This window comes from Durio zibethinus, chromosome 18 (assembly GCF_047325235.1).
Source record: "Durio zibethinus cultivar Kanyao isolate XHJ-2024 chromosome 18, ASM4732523v1, whole genome shotgun sequence".
Lineage (NCBI taxonomy): Eukaryota > Viridiplantae > Streptophyta > Magnoliopsida > Malvales > Malvaceae > Durio > Durio zibethinus.
The window spans coordinates 22,318,375-22,338,204 of record NC_143179.1 but is presented as its reverse complement, the minus strand read 5'-3'; the positions used below and the strand labels follow the sequence as shown (position 1 = coordinate 22,338,204).

The following is a 19,830-nucleotide window of genomic DNA, read 5'->3' as shown; positions in this document are numbered from 1 at the left end:
TATAAATAGGGCCCAAGCCCCTAATTTAAAATACAATATAAAAATAATATTATTTAAAAGTTTTAAAAAATTATATATAAATTTTAAAATAAAATATGATATAAATATATAAATTATTAATATTTTATAGGATAAAAAATATATAAATGGTTAAATTCAATACCAAGTTCATCTCACTACTAATATTCCTCGTTTCAAAGAAACAAAAAAATATAATAAGACAATAGTTTTTGAAACAACATTTTAACATGTATATACTCTCTGACAAAACCATGCTCAAAGCTAAAAGGAGGTCTGATATTTGTTGATGAAACTAATTGACATTGCACCTACTAACCTTATTAAAATTATAATGTCGTTGAGATTAAAAATAAACTATTTTCTTTTTCAATGATGGCAGAAAAGCCATTGTTTAAGCTACTGTCAGTTACCACAAGCACACGCCTAAAAGAAGCATCATCGAGGGTTCCGCCTAGTCTTCAAGTACTTGGTTTTGGTCGAAGCTGACCAATTCAACTTCTTTCTTTGACTTTCTCATCAGACAGGAGAAAAATCAAACACTACTGTTGCGCTCTACAGCGTACGTAGTTGAAAGAATGTAAGAAAAGACGTACTGTTTGACTACATCACTCTTGTGTTACCCTTTATTTCCTATCATTTTCTTTTCACTTTCCCTTCCTTTTACTCAGTCCCGCAACCCTTATCTCTTGCATTTCCTCAATGACTTCTCCTCATAATTTCCCCTTTCCCAAGTAGTTGTTAAATTTCAATTCTTTATCAAGAATGCTCATTGACTGCACAGGATCATAGCATTTGAGCTTGTTGTTCGTGGTCAGCTTAGATTTTTGCGCTGAAATCTGGAAACCATTGAATTCTTTGACTTTACGGCTGAAATTCAGGTACTTTAAGCTCATTAATTTCTGGGATTACTGAAAGATTTGATCTTTTTACCTTTTGGGGTAATTAGTTTATTCTCATCTGGATCTAATCGGTATCTACATGTTAAAACTAGGTAATTAGTTTATTCTCATCTGGATCTAATCGGTATCTACATGTTAAAACTATCTATGGGTTTTTAAGATCTTACCAAAGCTTTGCTTTTTTTTGGTCATTTGTTGTAAACAAGAAAGTATTGGCTGTTTTTGTTGGATTTTTGAAAAATTTTCATTTGAGAAGGCCATCTGAGTCCACTTGTTTACTGGGTTCTACTTAGATTTGAGATTTTTGCTGTCTGTGGGTTACTGAAGTCTAAAAGATCATCATAATTGGACATTTTTTCTAGTATTGACATACAACAAGCCTTGGCCCTTAAGTAAACGTCTACCTTATAAGCTATATCCATATAATTTTCATCTGATCCTTGTAGTCAAGCTTCACCTGAACGTAGGTCCAAAAAAAGAGTTATCATAGCATTGTAAACTGATAGATTATAAGCCAAAAGTGCTTCTGGGTTTTTAAGATCTTCTCCATCACCATTTGAATCTTTATCAGCTATGATGGGATGTCAATCGAGCAAAACGAAAGGAGGTGGTCCAGAATCTTCTTCCCAAGTCAGGACAGATTCCCAGTTTGAAGCTGACTTGAGCTCTTACGAGGCTGCTTGTAGACATGATCCAACTTTGCAACATTTTGATGCAACCCTCCATGAACGTACTAACCATGTCATTGGCACACTTGCTGCTGGTTTGGGTGTTCAATCCTTATCTTTTGACTCACTCAAAGAGGTTACCGGATGTCTTCTTGAAACGAACCAGGAAGTGGCCAAAATCATTTTAGAATGTCATAAAGATATATGGAAAAATACGGACCTGTTTTCTTTAGTGGAGGAATACTTTGAGAACAGTAAAAAAACTTTAGACTTTTGTACTGCCCTTGAGAATTGCCTCAAACGTGCTCGAAACAACCAATTAATTATTCAGTTGGCAGTCAAGTATTTTGAGGAAGAGGTTGTATTACAAGTTGGGACTGATGAGAAGAAATTTGTGAAGACCTTAGAAGAACTAAGGAAATTTAAGGCAGCTGAGGAGCCCTTCACCAAGGAGTTCTTTCTACTGTTTGACTCAGTCCGTAGGCAGCAGGAATCAATGCTGGGGAAATTGCTAGTTCGGAAGAGACAGATTGATAAAAAATTGAAATCTCTGAAAACATGGAAGAGGGTGTCCAATGTCTTGTTTGTAGCCACTTTTTTCTCTGTGTTGATTTTTTCTGTGGTGGCAGCAGCCATAGCTGCACCGCCTGTTGTAACAGCTTTGGCAGGTGCAATGGCAGTTCCTATTGGTTCACTTGGAAAATGGTGCAACTGGCTTTGGAAGCGCTATCAGAATGAGCTGAAAGGGCAGAAGGAGTTAATAACTGCAATGGAGATTGGTGCTCGCATTACAATCTATGACATGGAAAACATAAGACTGCTTATTAGCCGATTGGAAATTGAGATTGAATCACTATTGCATAATGCCGATTTTGCACTTAGAGAAGAAGATGCAGTGAAGCTTGCAATTGATGAGATAAAGAGAAAGTTGGAAGTATTTATGGGCACCATCGAGAATTTGGGTCGACAGGCCGATATGTGTAGCCGTGATATTAGGATGGCGAGGACAGTGATTTTGCAGAGAATGACGAGACATTCTAGCACTTCAACAACTGGAGACAGCGCTTGGGAACTCTAGCACTGACATATCATACTGTGTTTATGTTGTATCAATTTTATGCTATAGGTAATGAAATTCCACCTCTACTCGTCTGAGTTAGTAGATCTGGATTTGATCCTATGTATAACAATTACATTTTTCCAATCTAATTTCGGTACATTTTTTTAAAACTATATTCCTTGATTCTATTGTCAAGTGTTTGGATCTGGTTTGTGGGTTAGACTTAGATTGCTATAATCATGAAAGCACTTGTCATCATAAATTGCAATGATGGTTACTTGGTTCGTTCAAGTAGCAATGGGGGCAAATATGAATTTTAAGCATCATGCTGAGTGGTCTGTAGAAAGAACATGGGTGTATCCCAAGGAGTAAGCAGCATCTGTAAGTTCTTAAAGTAATCTCTCTGTCTCGTTTTGTTTGGCTGAAATCTCTGTCACGTTGGATTCATAGTAAATATGTAGGATCTGGATAAAGCTGACTGAAAAACTAACATCACAAAAATGCCATGTTTGCTTACTTCTCTTTGTGGCCAAGAGAAGGGCCTGTACTCATCTGTTTGTGTCTTCAGAAGATAAAAAAAAAAGTGGGTTGAAGAGGAAAAGAAAATCTTGGACCATGAATTAATTGGGTACATTGGTTGAATGAATCTTAAAATTTTCCAGTTTTGAGAGTTTGTTTTAGAAGAGGTCAAGCAGCTGTATTTATGAAAACCATAGATTATTTTGGTGGATTGTTGGCATGGGGAGCAGGAAAGGGCAAGGTTGCTGATATTTCCAGGACTGTTATCTCTTGATAATTAGACCATTTAGCAAATGGAAGTCATTTGCTTAGGACCTCAAGCTGTTATGTAACTAGTTTCTCTGTTTGATGCTTTCAGTTGAAACCAAAAAAAAAAAGTCAAGTCTGCACGGTAATCCCCAGGCCCATGTTATTAGTGCAGATTCCTCCTGAAGCATCGATGATTTTTGAGATGTGAAGAATCTGAAATGTGCATTGAACTGCGTAATAAGTAGATATATGATGCAAGCCCACTGATCTCCGTGCTTATTTCCTATCAGGTGTGGTCCTACCAGTTCAGTGCTATCCAAGTTATGAAGTGATGATACTTAGGGCCTGTTTGGATTCAATCGAAGGGCCAGTCCGGTGGGGTGAGAGGCATTTTCTGGCTTCAATTGCGCCGGTCACCGTTTGCATCACTTCCAGTGCCGCATCGTACAGACCCATATCTCCGGTAGCTAACCGGAGAGGGATCCTTCCAATGGCTAACAGGGATTTTTTTTCTTAGTTTTATCCCTGATCAACCAATCAATTGCCATTGTCTTCTTGTTTTTTATTTAAAAAATTATGAAATTATTTGTTTTAATTTAATATAACATATAAATTTTATTATTATGTAATAAATTAATAAATAAATATTATATAATAAACTAAAAATAAAATTTATTATTATTTTAACTAAAATAAATAACTATGTAATAAAAAATAAAAAAATAAATATCCTTTGATGTATTATTATTAAGTTTATAAATTTTAACTAATTTAAGTTTTATTTTTTATAAATATTAGTCTAATGTCTTTAATCATTATTTTTCATTTCACTACAATTCAATCTACTGTTATCATTGGGTTTGAATGCAAATATGTACTTATCATTGATTTTAATTTTAATTTTATTATTATATTTAATATTACTTCAATCAATCTCATCACTTATCTAAATGTATCTTTAGATATTGTCAGATTGAGAGTTTCTTTTTCTTTGCGTTGGCCTCTATAAATGAATTGAAACTCTTTGTTACCTTGCAAAAGGACTTTAACAAACACTCATCCAAGAAAGAAATAGGAAAACCATTTTGTTTCCACTAAGTTCGAAACAATACATCCTGTCCCAAGAAAACAAAAATCTAGTTTTTGCAGTTTTGAAGGTTTTCTCTTTCTCATTGGGTTGGCTAAACCTAAAGAAAATCCATCTCCGTGTTTCAATTATAAAGAAACACTCTTTCCTAACAACAATGGGAAGAAAGGAATGTAAACCTTGAAGCATGGAACTTTTGTCGCCTCCTCAAATGTTTCAATATTTGTATTGGCCCCAACACTCTCCAAATTTAAGTAAAGCAGGACTCCCTTCTAGCCTTATCTCATGACTACTCGGTCAATAGAGTATTTGACTCTTAATTTGGATGATTAAAATTTAAATTTTGATACTATTAAATATAAAAAAAATTTATCAAAAACCCCCACCCTCCAATGGAAAATCATGACTACAATAGCTGATTTTTTACAATTACAGGCACCTCAGCTCAAAGGCTAAAGCCTTCTCTTGGTATACATCAGCTTTAGACCCAAGGGCAAGCATAGAACTACAGGGATTTGATGATGCTTTACTGTCTTTTCAAATATTTGAAATATACTATATGATTGGCATATCGACATGATTAAGGTATGCATGGCGCAGAAGACAGCCAAGTTTTATGATGCAGTACATTACATGTGATATATGAACAAAAATAGAATAGAAATGAAGAAATCCGGTGGCTTAGAATATTGTATATGACATTTCATTACTTGTCAATTGTCACAACACACCGGCAAATTTCATCGATAACTGATGCATTTGTTCAAGTGTTTATTCCCTGAAAAACTTTATTGTTTAAGCATTTTAAGGTTACTCCCTGAGTATATATGCTTACTCTTAGTATCTGTTTAGGAGGACAAAGAATAATGCTGCTATGATCAGGATTTTTCCTGGAAATATTTTATGGTTTAATTTCTTTTAGATCTTGATTTAAATCAAGAACTGTTTTTAATATTCAAGCATATCCAAAATGGGTTACTGCATAAATTTTTTAGTTCGTCAGTGGCACATGGCAGCAACTTGAAGGGTTACAGGGTGTTGAGATTTCAATGAATTTTAGAAGAGAAATAGCTTAACAAAATATTTCCGAACAAACTAAAATTAATTCATTTCAGGATCTATGACATGCCATTTTTAGATCTGCAACCAAATTATTTTATACCCTAAAACAAACATTTTGTTTATAAAATTAAGCCCAAAGATTAATTCAAGCATCCAGCTTTGAACAACTGAAGAACATATACAATGAATTTAAGTCAGCTCAAATGAAGATGTGCTGAGTCAGTTTGGTGACAAGGTTATCATCTCAAATCACAGCTCTCTTAACGTCTACGAGATAACAATTCCAAATCAGTTCCTAAATCCCATCTTTTGATTGAATGTGTCCATGTTTTAGGCCACCTGTTTGACCATGGAACAGGGAGATGATCAGCCCGCTTTTGCTGAAAGATTTGTCATAACATGCAATTTATGGTATAAAAAAATCTGGACTCTAATGTTTGTCTTAAGTTACTGGCCCAAAAAAACTGTTTCTGTTTAAGTTTTATCTTGTTTTATATGGATTTACAATCTGAGACCTCAAATCTATTTAAGGAAATAGATATCAGGATGGATCCCACATTTTAACTTCATCCAAATAAAAAGAAAATGTTCTGAAAGGTAAACAAATGCCCCAAACTTATCCTCTTCAAGCACATCAGCCTTTTTAGCAAGACACAAGCAAACATAGATACTGAAAGTCTGTTCTGCAACCTGCTAATCTTCTTGTTAATCTATATAGTTAAAATACGATGCAAATGGGATCCGAAATTTAGCTTAATTAGTTGGCAGTTACCCCTAAAAGTCGTCATCTAATAGGTTTAAAATTTACATCTTAACAACTATATAAAAAAAATTTGGTATAAATGAAACCAAATTTACCCACAAGGAATAGCCCAGTTGATAAAGGAAAGAGAATTTCTTTGTCAATCAAGATTCGATTTTTGTGGAGAGCATTTTGAAAATAAAATTTTAAATGTATCATTTTGTATATGCCTTTACGATTGCTTGAAAAAAGAATTAAAACTGGCAAAGAGAAGACCCTGACCATTTCTAAAAGAAAAAACAAAAACCAACTTTCTAAGTATAAATGTATGATGAAGAACAGGCAATTAAGCTTGCAAAGATGGAAACTAATTGTTAACTATAGAATTTCTGTGTCTCAAATTTTTGCCAGCTAAGCTGGAAAGCTATCCTTTTCCTTGAATGACGCAGCATCCATAGCCATGCTCCAGAACCAAAGCAACACAACAACAATACAACTGGGGTTTTTATATTCACTTTTTGGCGTGTTTACTCAAGAATGTCAGCTGCAGTTCTTAATGTTAAGCAAACCTAACAAATTTCGAAGATGCAAGCAACTTTATAGTCATCAAAATCATGCATGATTCATCAGATTTCACATACTGTATAAACTTGAATAAATAAGCATATCTTTGTTTCAGTTTCCTTCATTAATTAAATTCAAAATTTTTCCAGGTCTTTTTGATGAATAATGTGGTTAATGGAGGCTGCATCGATAAATATGAACGAACCTATCCAATTTTTTTTTTCTGCTAACATCATTCTTTGTTTTCGTATTTCATCAGCTTCAATTAATACTATTTATGGGATTGGAGGCCTTTGGATTTTGTCTCTTAGTACCTTCCATGCTTACTATAAAAACAAGGATTCAGCCTTCAAATTTTCAACGATAAGGATTAATGCTTTTGGCATAATTGGTATTGCAAAAAACCATGTGTTTGATGTAAATATTCTCATTTATCCAAGAAAGAAAATACAAATGACAGAAGAACCCTAACCCCTTGCCTACAGTCCACAACTTATTTTTGCATGTCAGGGCAATAATTTTCCCAAAAGAATATATGCTATTCATCAACTAAATAGACAAGTGGTCGACCTTGAACACAATCGAAACATAGAAAAAGGTAGCATGGTTCATGTGTAATCCATTTTCCTACTGCTTCGATCCCATATATATCCTTGTCATTTTGATATTTGCAACTTCCATGGACTGCAATCGAGCATTATATAGTCTAGGCTAAAGTTTTTAAAGCTTGATGAGATATATAATACTAATACCTTTTTATGTTAATCAAATTGACATATATATGAGTATACCTTGACCTGAATATGCCGATTTTTCTTTTGTGGTGACAAAAAATAAAGAATTTGTGCGCCTGATGGATAATAAGGTTGGAATAACATTAATAATCTGAATTGCCAATGTCAAAAAATTAAAGACCGGATCAAGTTTTGTTTTCAATGTCGATCAGGCTACCTTGTGCCTTCCAAGTGTTGTAATTTGTTAAAATGATGTAATTATTACACATTTAATAAATATGAAACTTTTTATAATTTTATATTCAGATAAGATTTTTTCATTTATTATCAATTGATTTTAAATTAAATATTTAAAATGATATTAAAATCAAGATTTTTTTTTTATTTTTTTTAAATCTATCACATGATAAGTTTTTTTTCATCTGATAAGAGTGTGTTAAAATGTTATTATCTTACATTTAATATATATCTAATTTTTTATAATTTTATATTCAAATTGAACCCTTTACTAATTTTTAATTAATTTTAAATTAAATACTTAATATAATTCACTTGTCTTTTTCTCACAGCCATTGCTTATTCAGACCAAACCAAATACATTCGCCTGCCAAGGAATGACTGCAAAAAAGGGAATAGGAACATTCTTCGTGAGAATATATATATATATATATATATATATATATATATATATTGTTTAATTTTTGTAGCATTAGAAAGTTGATTTCTATCAATAAATCTTTAGTTTCAAGACTCAACTTTTTATCTAGTGATGATGTTGCTCAGAAATGCAATTTTTGAGGGAATTTCAGCACTCTTAAACATTGGTGGAATAACCCATGTTTGCATTCTGTTTTTAGTTCGTTATTAATGAAAAATTCAATAATGCACAGCATTTGCCTTTTGGGCTGAAATTGACCAATTGGAAAACCAAGAAAAATAATTGTAACCAAGTGGGGGAGAGGAATATCAGTCTATTATTTCTGTATCAAAAGTAATATGATATTCTAAGTTATGGCAGCAACTGAAGATGCTTGGGTCTTTGGTCATAAAAGTTTTCAAATAAGCATAACTTCACATCTTCTCCTTTATTATATACCCTAGATTCTTGTCTACAAATGCCACACCCCTTGAAAAACACCTTAACTTGGAATTAATTAAAATCATTACTAGTCTAGCATTACTTTAATTGGAGTTGGAAAATTGATTAAGTACCCATCATTCTAATTTATATATAGAATTTTGAGGTATACAATATATATATATATATATATATATATATATATGAAAAATGAGCCTTTTGCTTGTAGGGTGCACATGACAAGGGGACATTTTTTTTTTTTTTGAGAAAAAAGTAGCAACTTGAAAATAAAGAAAGAAATTATAAATATTAAAATTTGAATAATATATATATTATTGTTCAATATCTCTTTTTAAGAGTGATTATCCAATTAAATTAATCCTTGAGTTATGATTTTTTGTTTTATTCATTGTTTTATTTACTTTTTTCAAAGTTATAATTAAATAATGTTGATACAAATCAAGCAATAAAAGTTAGGCCTAGGAACTCTTCACTAAACGAAAAGTTGTCGGCTAAGGTATTTATTTATTTTTTCTTTTGTGTATGATTATGTTATTGCTTATGCCTATGACTTTCAATTTTAAAATAAAATTTCAAACAAGCTTATACTAAAACATAATAACTTTTTGAACTTTTATGTAATATGGTCAAGCCATATTTTTTTATTTATTTATGATTATGTGATTGCTTATTGATGCCTTTAATATCATAGTGAAAGATTTTCAATGTTATAATTAAAATTTCGTACCATAATATCAAAAAAAAAAATTTTTTGGATAAGTATTATGTTCATTATCCAAGAGAGCAGTAAACTGCTACAAAATACTTGTACAGCTGTTCTAATATTTACAGTTCAAACATACCTTTACTTAACTCTCAACTCTCACTCAATTCCTGATTTACATGATCAAAAGCAACACTTTTTAGTCCAATTACTCTTAACCTGACTATCTCTTTGATTTGCTTTAAAATCATCTCCCCTGCTAATGTTTTTGACTTGTATATTTTTCTATTTCTTTCTGCCCATATCCTGTAAATGTATGTTCCCCAAGCCAACTGAAGCATAATGGAAATCAATAACTTCCTTTTAAGCTTGGAAACAGCCCACTGGAACTTAGTTTCCCATCCAGCTACTTCTCGTCTTAGGTTACATTGCGACAATACCTCATTTTATACCTCTTTTAAGTAGCTGCAACTGAAGAAAATATGGTCCTTGCTTTCTTTCTCTTGCTTACATAATACACGATCTCATCTACAGGAATCCCCTATGTAATTAATCTGTCCTTAGTAGGGACTTTATTAAGAATGATCATCTAAGTTATTATAACAAACTTGGGAATATGTAGCTTGCACTAAACAAGTTTGTGCCAGTTTACTTTTGGCTGCTTGTGTCTTATTTCATTCTACACCTTATCAACTAAAAAACCTGACCTCTTGGTTTGTTATATCACTCTATTCTTCGTCTGCAACAAGAATCTAGTCGCAATACTTCTCATTTACAGTAGCTTCTTTATTTACTAGCTTTGACCCTGTGTTATTTGTAACTCTCATATGTTCTTCCCTTTAAGAACATAGCACTGCACTCATGCTATCCATAATGAGCCAGCTTATGTGAAAATAGACCATAGCAATCTAAGCATGCAAGCTTTGTTCCAGCTTTCTATATCCTTTAGTCCTAAACCCCCTTCAGACTTAAGCTTACACATTGTCTGCCATTTTACCCTTATTCTCTTAGTTTTACTTTTTTGACCTTTTCAAAAAAAAGCATAGCATAGCTGATTAATCTTTTTAATGACCTTTTTAGGTAATATAAAATGCCTGCACCAATAATTATGTAGGCTAAATATTATAGACTGAATCAACTGCATTCTACTAGCATAAGATAGATGCCTTGCTGTCTAGTTATGTATTCTAGCTGTGATTTTTTCAATTAACAAGGTGTAATCTATCTTGGTGAGCTTGCGTGTGACTAATGGCACTCTTAAATATTTGACAGGGAAAGAACCCAACTTAAAACCTGTTGCATGTAAAATTTTTTTAAGCTCTTCTCTTTAAATCCTTGAGCAAAATTCTCACTTTTTGCACAATTTAATTGAAGTCCAAAAAATGTATAAAACAGCTGTAAAACATTTTAGATGCTAAGAATAGAATTTAACTCCCATTTTTGTGAATATTAGTAAATCATTTACGCAACATAAATGTGTCAATTGTATCTTCTTGCACTTTGGATGATAAGAGAATATACCATATGAGCCTGTAATGTCTAGTAATCTTGATAGCATATTCATTACTATCATGAACAAGTATGTTGACATATGATCCCCTTGTCTTACTTCTTTTGCACCTTTAAAATATCCCACAAACCCTCCATTAATAGATAAAAAAGCATGGATGAAGTGAGACAGCTTTTGATCTAGCCTACAAATCTTCTTGAAAAACCCATTGCTTCAAGGACAGCAGGCAAAAACTCTCAATGTATAGAATCAAAAGCTTTCTTTAAATCTACAATTATGGCAAACCTTGGGGAAAGTGTGGTTCTATTATACCTTTTCATTAATTCTTAAGCCAGTAGCACATTTTCGGTAATGCTTTTTTCTTTTATAAAAGCATTTTGGCTTTTGCTAATAAAATTTGGCAAGTACCTTTGTATTCTGCTTGCTAATATTCAAGTTATACCTTTGTAGATAACAAAGTAGCATGAAATTGGCCTGTAATCTGAAATGCTAGTTAGGCTTTGATATTTAGGAACTAATGCTATTATAGTAGAGTTAAAGGCAGGCAACAAGTCTTAGGTGTTAAAAAAATACATTATTGCTACTATTACATCTCTTCCTATTATACTTCAAGCTGATTTAAAGAATTATGCATTATAACCATCTGGCCATGGTGCCTTATCATTATGCTGGGAAAATATGGCTTCTTTTATTTCATTTATAGTTACATCTTAGGATAAGACTGCTTGTTGTTTTTCAGTTAAGTAACCTTGAAGAATATTTACAACTAACCCCTTTGAGCAACCTTCAACTTTAATATCCTCTGTTCCTAATAGTTTTTTGAAAAATCCCACAGTTCCTGTAAAAAATAAGAGAACGTGTCTACCCTTCAACCCTCATTATCATATAACATCCTAATAGTACTTTTTTTTACTTGATTGCCACCGTGTTATAAAGAACCTTGTGTTTTGGTCCCCTTCTTGTATCCATTGGATCTTGGATTTTTATTTTCATACGCTTTCCTCATATTTTAACAATTGTTGAAGCTCTAGTAAAAGCGACATCAACACTTGATGGTTGCATAAGTGTAGCAATCTACACCTCTTTCAGTTCATATTTTTTCCTTTTAACTTTCTCTGTCAAGTCACCAAAATGTATGAAATTGAACATCTCTAACTCTGCTTTTAATCTTTTTAACTTTTTGTGCAATATAGTCATAGGTGTCCTAGTGGTTTGCATTTTCCATGACTCTTCTATTATCTTTAAAAAATATGGATGCTTTATCCAAAAATTGAAGAACTTGAATGACTTTGGTGAGGACTACCTTGGGACGTTCAACTTAATTAAAACTAGGTAATAGTCTGAAGCTTCAGGTGGAAAAAATTCAACTGTCGAGTTTGGCCATTGTCAAAGCCATACATCATTGATTAGAACTTTGTCCAACTTTCTTGATAGTGTATGGTTACTCCATGTGAATAACGACCTCGTATATGAGTGATCTAATACAGCTAGCTTTTAAATACACTCATGCAATTCTTTAGTACTTGAGTTTGCTATCTAGGAACCATTATAGTCGAACTTTTCATAAAATGAGCTATCACATTGAAATTTTTTGCTAATATCCATAGGCTACTATCAACTACACTTTGGAATGAGATCAAATCTGTCTATAATCTTTTTTATTCTTTTTTACTGTTAAAATCAAATCTGTCTATAATCTTTTTTATTCTTTCTTACTGTTAAATAACAGTAAGATATATCACTTGTGTCCCACACATGATTTTACAAGTGATACTTTGATCACTGTCTATGACTAACTCTACCTATAATTCAAACTTCCATAGCAACCAAATTCGACCATTATAAGCTGTAGAGTAATTATTGTAAAAAGATCAACAAAAAAAATGAGCGTTCAAGACTTGCATCATATTCTCTGCTTTATCCTAGTTTCTAACAAGCAGGCTACATCAATTTGAGCTTACCTAATCCTGCCTATAACCTCATTTTGCTTTAGATGAGCATTAAGCCCTCTGACATTCCAACTAAAGATGTTCATGAGGAGAGAGAAGAAGAGGATATACCTCTTAAGGTAAAGAGATCTACATTTACTTTATTTTTCCCCTTATCAATAGGTCATCTTTTCTTATTCTTCAATTGCTTCATTAAGTCTGTAACCCCAGCTGATGCTGCTCTTACTTTTTTTGGTGAGTTAATAACTGGCTCAACCTCTTTTGTTTCTCAAGATTCTACCTTCACCAGGTCCACTTGAACATCATCATTCATTTTATCATTCTCAACAATTGTTTCCAACATAGCAAATCTGTTTGCTGAAGCATAATGCACAACTTGTTTTGCCTTAATTCTGGCATTTTCTAATGCAACCACCTTTTTTTTTTTCTTTTCTTAGTTTTGTCTTTGGCTCATCATTTTTGTTTTTTTGGCTGCCACACCTTGTTTCTATAGCCATTGGCTTATTCATATAGACTTTATCTAAATGCCTAAATATATTACAGCATTAACATCATGAAGGCATCTTTGGTACCTCTACCAATACCGAAACAAGTGTTCCATTTCTTGGCATCACATTTATAAATCGAAAGACTTCAACATTTACCTCCATCTCTACACAAATCTTTGCATAAACTAGCATTTCACAATTTGCTGTAATTTTATCCATGTATAGTGGTACACCAATGGCATTCGCTATATAACTTAGCTCTTTCTTTGTATATAACTCCAATGGCACATTATACAAATGTATCCAAACAGATAACCTGTTCATTTTAAACTTCAAACTTTTCATCCTTGGTTCCTATTTTCGAACTATGATAAGCTTGTTCTAAATATGCCAAAGCCCTGATTCTAATACTTTATCACAATCCAACTCAAAAGAGAATTGCAATAAGAACAAGTTATTCCCTACTGGTTTGATTATAACCATTCCTTTATTTCCCCATAAGATACTAACTAGTCGTTGAAATTGGCTAAAGTTAGGTGCCTTACAAATAAATTGAGCCACCAGTGAGTTTTGCCATTGATATACTCCTTCTTCAATAATATCATCCAATGGCTTCACCAAGATCTTTCCATTTTCCTTCAGTAGGAGAAAAAATTACAGCGATTGATCTTTCAACATTGAGAAAAAATATCTTTAATCTGTAATTATCTTTTGCACAAAAGCTCCATCTGTGAGGCCTGCATTGCTAGTATTCAATGATTCCTCCATGTCTACCTCCCAAATCGACAAGATCATAATAGCAAGAAAATGAACGGTTCAACAAGAAAATTTGGTAATTAAAAAAAAAAATTGACAGTTTAAAAAGGAAAAGATGATAGTTGGGAGAGAAAATCTTCAACACAAGAGAGACCCAGTCACGTTTTTCTCCACTTTTAATAGAAATCCATAATATCAAATTAACAAAAACTTAGATGTATTAATAATTCTTGAAATCTAAGTACCTAAATAAAGCTATGTAGTATTGAGTGGACATAAATTTGGATTTCTAAGTTGAAAAATTTGAAGATATGATCATGAAAAGTGGCTTGATGCTTGCAATTAATGTAGAACAAAAGAATGTTGGACGAAATTATAATAATAAAAATTTTAATACATATAAAGAAGTATAAATTGATAGTCTACAAATCAATTATATAATTGAACAAAACTTAAACCTAATGAGATTTAAACTTGAAATCTAAAGGTTTCATGATGAGATCATCCCATTTTATCAAATTTGAAAGAGAACAACTTATTAAAATCCTAAAATGTGTTTTTTTTGTCTTGAGAAGTTAAATGTTTTACATTTAAATTTTAATAATAAGATTCCACAGCGGAACGGGTAAAAAGATAAGTTAAATATTATGAATAATTTTTAAATTATAATAAAATATTTAATTTTAATAATTTTTAATATAATAATTAAATTATGAATTTATTAATTAATATGATATTTATAAAATTATTTATTCATCATGTATCATTATTTATAATTAATTATATTAAAAATAATTATTATTATATTAATTAATAAATTTATAATTTAAATATTACGTTAAAAATTTTTAAATTTTATTTATTGTATTAAATAATTTATTGTAATTTAAATTTATCCATGATATTAACTTAAAAGAAATCAAATATGGTGAAAGAGTCCTAATTAGAGTTTCTCTTTAAATGACGAGAAGATGACACTATTAACTGACTTGTCACATGTTTTGAATATGTAAATTTTTTTTCATTTGCCAGGTGGCAGTGAATTCATTCACTCATTGACGAAATTTTCTCGTCCAAGAAAAAGAAAATTCTTGAGGAATTTTCGTGACTGCCAAACTACTTTCAACAGATATCTCTGAAAAACATTTATTACACAAAACATATGTGGCGACACGTTTGCGTGAACGTAACAGTCAACCACTAAACACCCAAAAGGAAACTTGCTCCAGTTCTGTCTTAGCTGCCGTCAAACACCCAGAAAGTTTCCCATGTAACCGAGCATATTCCATTTATTCTGAGTCCCTATCCTTCAAGAAAATTACACGTGATAAACGAATTAATTATCAAATTTATAAGAACCGAAATTGTGATTAGATAAATTTAATGATTTATATATTCGTGTAATATAAAATGTTAAAATTTATATATTTATATTATATTTTATATAAAAATTATATATTACAATTATTATTGATATAAAAATATAAAATATATTTTTTAATTTTATTAATTATATATATAATTATTATTTAAAATTTAAATTTGTATTATATTTAAATTTTATTTTTATATCACATTGATGCGTGTGATGTTTAAATTTTCAAATCGATTATTAGGCTTAAGCAAGTCAACATCCAGGGATGTGCGACCGATAAATTTTCATATGATCTGACGGTTGAGCTGGTGTTTGGCAGTTCATGCTGAGCAATCCACGGGCAGGGTGATTAAGCCATTTTCCTCTATTGTTGGACACTATAAAACGGGCCAACTCTCCGTTAATTGTGCCAACACCAAATGAGCAAAGTTTCCAAATCTTCACCGCACTCTCCAAAAACAACAAAAAAAATAATAATTTTTTTTTTATTTTTAATTTCTTTAATTTCTAGCAATGGCGTTGAAGAAAACCTTGGTGGAGAAGCTCTTCAATATTTCGAGAGGCTCTTCGCAAGCTCTTACTAACAGCCGGATTTTTTCATCGACGGTTCAAAATCGAATAACGCAAAAAGCAGGGAAAGCTGCAACTGCAATGGGGCCGGACTCAGGAGAAAGTAAGGGTAACGTTAACGGCAATGGAATTTTCAGGCGGTTTCTCCATAAAGGAGCCATGCTTTCACCGACAATGAGGAAGCTACCGATGGGGAAGAATTTAATGGAGAGGTTAAGGGAAATTGATATGTCGAAGGATCGGATCCGGTTGGACGGCTTGAACCCGCACATGGAGGCGAAATCATCGGTGCCGGAGGTGGCGGCACTGTCGGTTCAGGAAGCAAAGAAATTGTTAAGGGTGGCGCAGTTGGAGGTGGTGAAAACGAGGCTGAGGGAGACCGGGAAAAACTGGATTTCATATTCGGACTTCATTCGGATCTGCGGAGAAGGTTGTTCGGATCCGGAACAAGGATTGCAGTTCGCGAAATTGCTTGACGAATCTGGAATCGTCATCGTTTTGAGAAACGTCGTCGTTTTACGACCCGAACAGGTAGATAAAATTTTTCCTCTCTGTGAATTTTCTCTTGAAATTTTAATTTTTCTGCGGATAAAGATTCTATTTGTGTTTTGGCGTTACAGATTATAGCATAACATAAATTCTATATGCATGGTGGTGGAAAAAAAGATAGGTTTCAAATTCACGAATTAATTTATTTACTTTTAGATTGTTAACTTGGGAAACTACCGAAAACTGATATGTTTTTTTTGGGGTATTTTTGTGTTTTGTGTTTTGTCTTTTTCGACAGGATTTTTAACGACAGATCTAAAACCTTGTAAAAGGTTCCAACGTTTGAGATGGTTTCTGAGAACTGAAGGACCCAAAAAAAAAAAAAAAATGCCCTTCGATGTTTCTACAGTGTGACTACAAGATCACAAAGTTTTCAGTTTTCCAATTCTTGTATTGGGGGTTTAAAGGAGTAAGGTCTTGGGATTGGGATCTTTCTCAATTCTCACCCATTGGCTTTACCCCCACCCATTTCTTAAAAAAAAAAAAAAAAGTAAACTTTGATGCTAATTCAAGAAAAGGGTAAATTTATATTAGTGAAAAATCAAACTTTTTAAGCTAAAAAATTGAAAAAAAAAAAGATGTGAAAGAGAGAGACAGCTGGTTGGTTTTAGATTTTTCTATTTTATAGTTTTCCCCCAACTTTTTTGGCTTGTGAATGGTGGGGGTGGATGGGGGTGGGGGGGAAGGATGACGATGCCAACCATTTGGGTAGGATGTGATTGGTTATTTAGATTTGAGAATATCTAACAAAATTATTGAGATTGTGGAAGATGGAAGCCGAAAGATGGTGTTGAGGTCGGTGGGGGGGATAGGGGTTTTCATTGGAGTAAAGGGTACACGGTTCTTTGCCAATCCCTGTGATAAGAATCCAACTTGTTGACAAACACGTATTTTCAATTACTTTTTTTATTACAGGAATGGCCTTGATAAGGATATGCTTTTGATTTCTTATCATCGTGTCAATTTTTGTTTCTTTTATTGTTGTCAGGGTGATTCTTTGAGTTGGTGTCACAAAACATATTAAAAAAAAAAGGTATGTTGAGGTTGAGCCATGCTTTACCCAAAAGCGTTTTGATTTTTCTGATTACAGGTAGCAATAGCTCTAGGAGGTCTAATTCCTTTACCGGGACCCAGACCGAATGACCCAAGAAGAAAAGAATTGGTAGAGTTGGAGAAGCAGAAAGCCATGATTGATCAAAAAGCTGATTCCTTGGTCCGTCGAGAACTCTGGCTTGGCCTAGCCTTCCTGGTAGTTCAGACAGCCGGGTTCATGAGGCTAACATTTTGGGAACTCTCATGGGATGTCATGGAACCCATTTGTTTCTATGTCACTTCCATGTATTTCATGGCTGGCTATGCATTTTTCATCAGGACATCCAAAGAACCTTCTTTCGAAGGTTTTTATCAGAGCAGGTTCAGCACAAAACAAAAGCAGCTCATCAAGGCTTGCAATTTTGATATCCAGAAGTATAATGCGCTGAAAGGAATTTTTCACCCACATTCATCATTGGAACAAGCCTCATCGTTGCCCCCGTTTGATCATTCTGAGAAGATTCAGATTGGTGCTTTAGATCATTGATGATAGAAAATACTAAAGGAAAGATGACTAGAAATAATACAATTTTGTTTTAGGCTTAGTGGCGGCTTTCTCTGACATTTTGTCTCTATTAGATGGGCTGTGAGATTGAAAATTATAATAAAAATTATTATAATTATGATTAAAAAAATATTTTAATTTCGATTGAAAAAAAATAATAATAAAAAATTTATATTGAATGAATATTATTAAAATTGATATATGAATTTAATTGATGATGCGATAAATTTAATCATATCATATTAAAAATGTGACGATAAAATTCAAATTTAACTTTTGTAAAAAGTTCTTTTTCCTTTCCTAACCCTGAAAATCCCTCCTCTCCTCTCCCTCTTTCCCTTTGTTTTTAATTTCTTATGTACCTTTAATGCCAACTCCTATCCATTTAACTTACTTTAAAAAAGATATTAGCATTTAAAGTCTCTTGAATCCATAAATATCAAAAGTTTGTTCGATATGTATGTCATTATGAGTTAATGCTTGCTTGGTTGGATCTTGTTCAAACATATCGAATATTGGAACTAATATTTATGCAAGAGTGAAGGTTGATCCAACGTAGACTCTAGGAAAATATAAGATCTGTATAGCATAGTTAACAATTTAATAAAAAATTTGACTTATTTTTACACAAGTAATCTTGGGTTACAAATGAAAAGTAATTTCAGAAATTTCAATCTGTTCATCTCAGGATTTAAATCCGCAATATCTGAAAAATAGAAGCTCAAATTTGATTTGGCCAACTATTTCCAGTTACAAAGCAGGCTTACAGACTCTTCTGGAGGCATTTAAATCATTTAAATACTGCCTAAAAGGCTAAAATACGAAGATTAATGCAATTGAACCATCTATTTGCATGAAGATTAATGCAAAAGCTGATTGCATCCTCCCTCCAATATTTCTTCTGTTTGACAAAGCAAGAAGTAGGTAAAGGAGAAACGTTACAGCAATTCAATTCTCATTCATTGCTCTAAACACCTCCCTCATTCTTGAAAGATATTTGAGCCTAAATCTCAACAAAAATCTAAACAGTCAGGAAAAGACTGTGGTTTAACTTGAGCCTGCTTTCCTTAGCTTAAGCCCTGTCTGACATATTTACCTTCCAGCATGCAATGACAAACATCAATGGCTTTCATTTCTATAATTTTATTCTTGGCAACCAGTTAGATGAACCAAATTCTTTGTTCTAAACCCTGTAATTCTTCCTATTTCAGTCTACCCTATAATCCTGCCCATGAATACATGATGCTGTCCAAATACATTGCCACAAGACAAAAACCCATTTTGTCTTAAAAGGTAAAAATCCCCGTCTGATAAAAATAACCAGGCTCGTGCCTTGTCACTTGTTACTGCTGAAAGGGAAGGTTTTCCGGGACAGATCCAATCTTTCATTTCTGTCAGGCCCAAGGCGTTGGGACCCTGGTTCTGAAAATCACGTGACACAAGTCGTCAGGTCCAAGTTCAATGATCCCTCGGACTGCCTCCCTCCTCTCTTAGCGGCCTTATAAGAAGGCACCAGGAAGCAGGAAACTGCTTGCCCCATTTCCCAACCTTGAGAATTTTAATACGGAAAAGTCTGCCGCCAAGTCCAATCCAATCCAAATTCGACGTACTTAAAAGACTACCCTTTCA

General features: G+C 32.8%; 2 protein-coding genes across 2 annotated transcripts; both read left to right on the top strand.

Moving 5' to 3' along the window:
• Positions 1-580: 580 nt before the first annotated feature.
• On the top strand, positions 581-4,208 carry LOC111300031 (UPF0496 protein At2g18630-like). Its single transcript, XM_089747977.1, has 3 exons — positions 581-899; positions 1,492-2,714; positions 3,707-4,208. Exon 2 carries the CDS (start codon positions 1,494-1,496, stop codon positions 2,664-2,666), a length of 1,173 nt encoding a protein of 390 aa, XP_089604103.1. The 5' UTR covers positions 581-899; positions 1,492-1,493; the 3' UTR covers positions 2,667-2,714; positions 3,707-4,208.
• An 11,634-nt stretch (positions 4,209-15,842) lies between these two features.
• On the top strand, positions 15,843-18,241 carry LOC111300030 (calcium uniporter protein 3, mitochondrial-like). Its single transcript, XM_022895623.2, has 2 exons — positions 15,843-16,586; positions 17,695-18,241. The coding sequence occupies exons 1-2, from the start codon at positions 15,999-16,001 to the stop codon at positions 18,181-18,183; spliced, it is 1,077 nt and encodes a 358-aa protein (XP_022751358.2). The 5' UTR covers positions 15,843-15,998; the 3' UTR covers positions 18,184-18,241.
• The last annotated feature ends 1,589 nt before the right edge of the window (positions 18,242-19,830 follow it).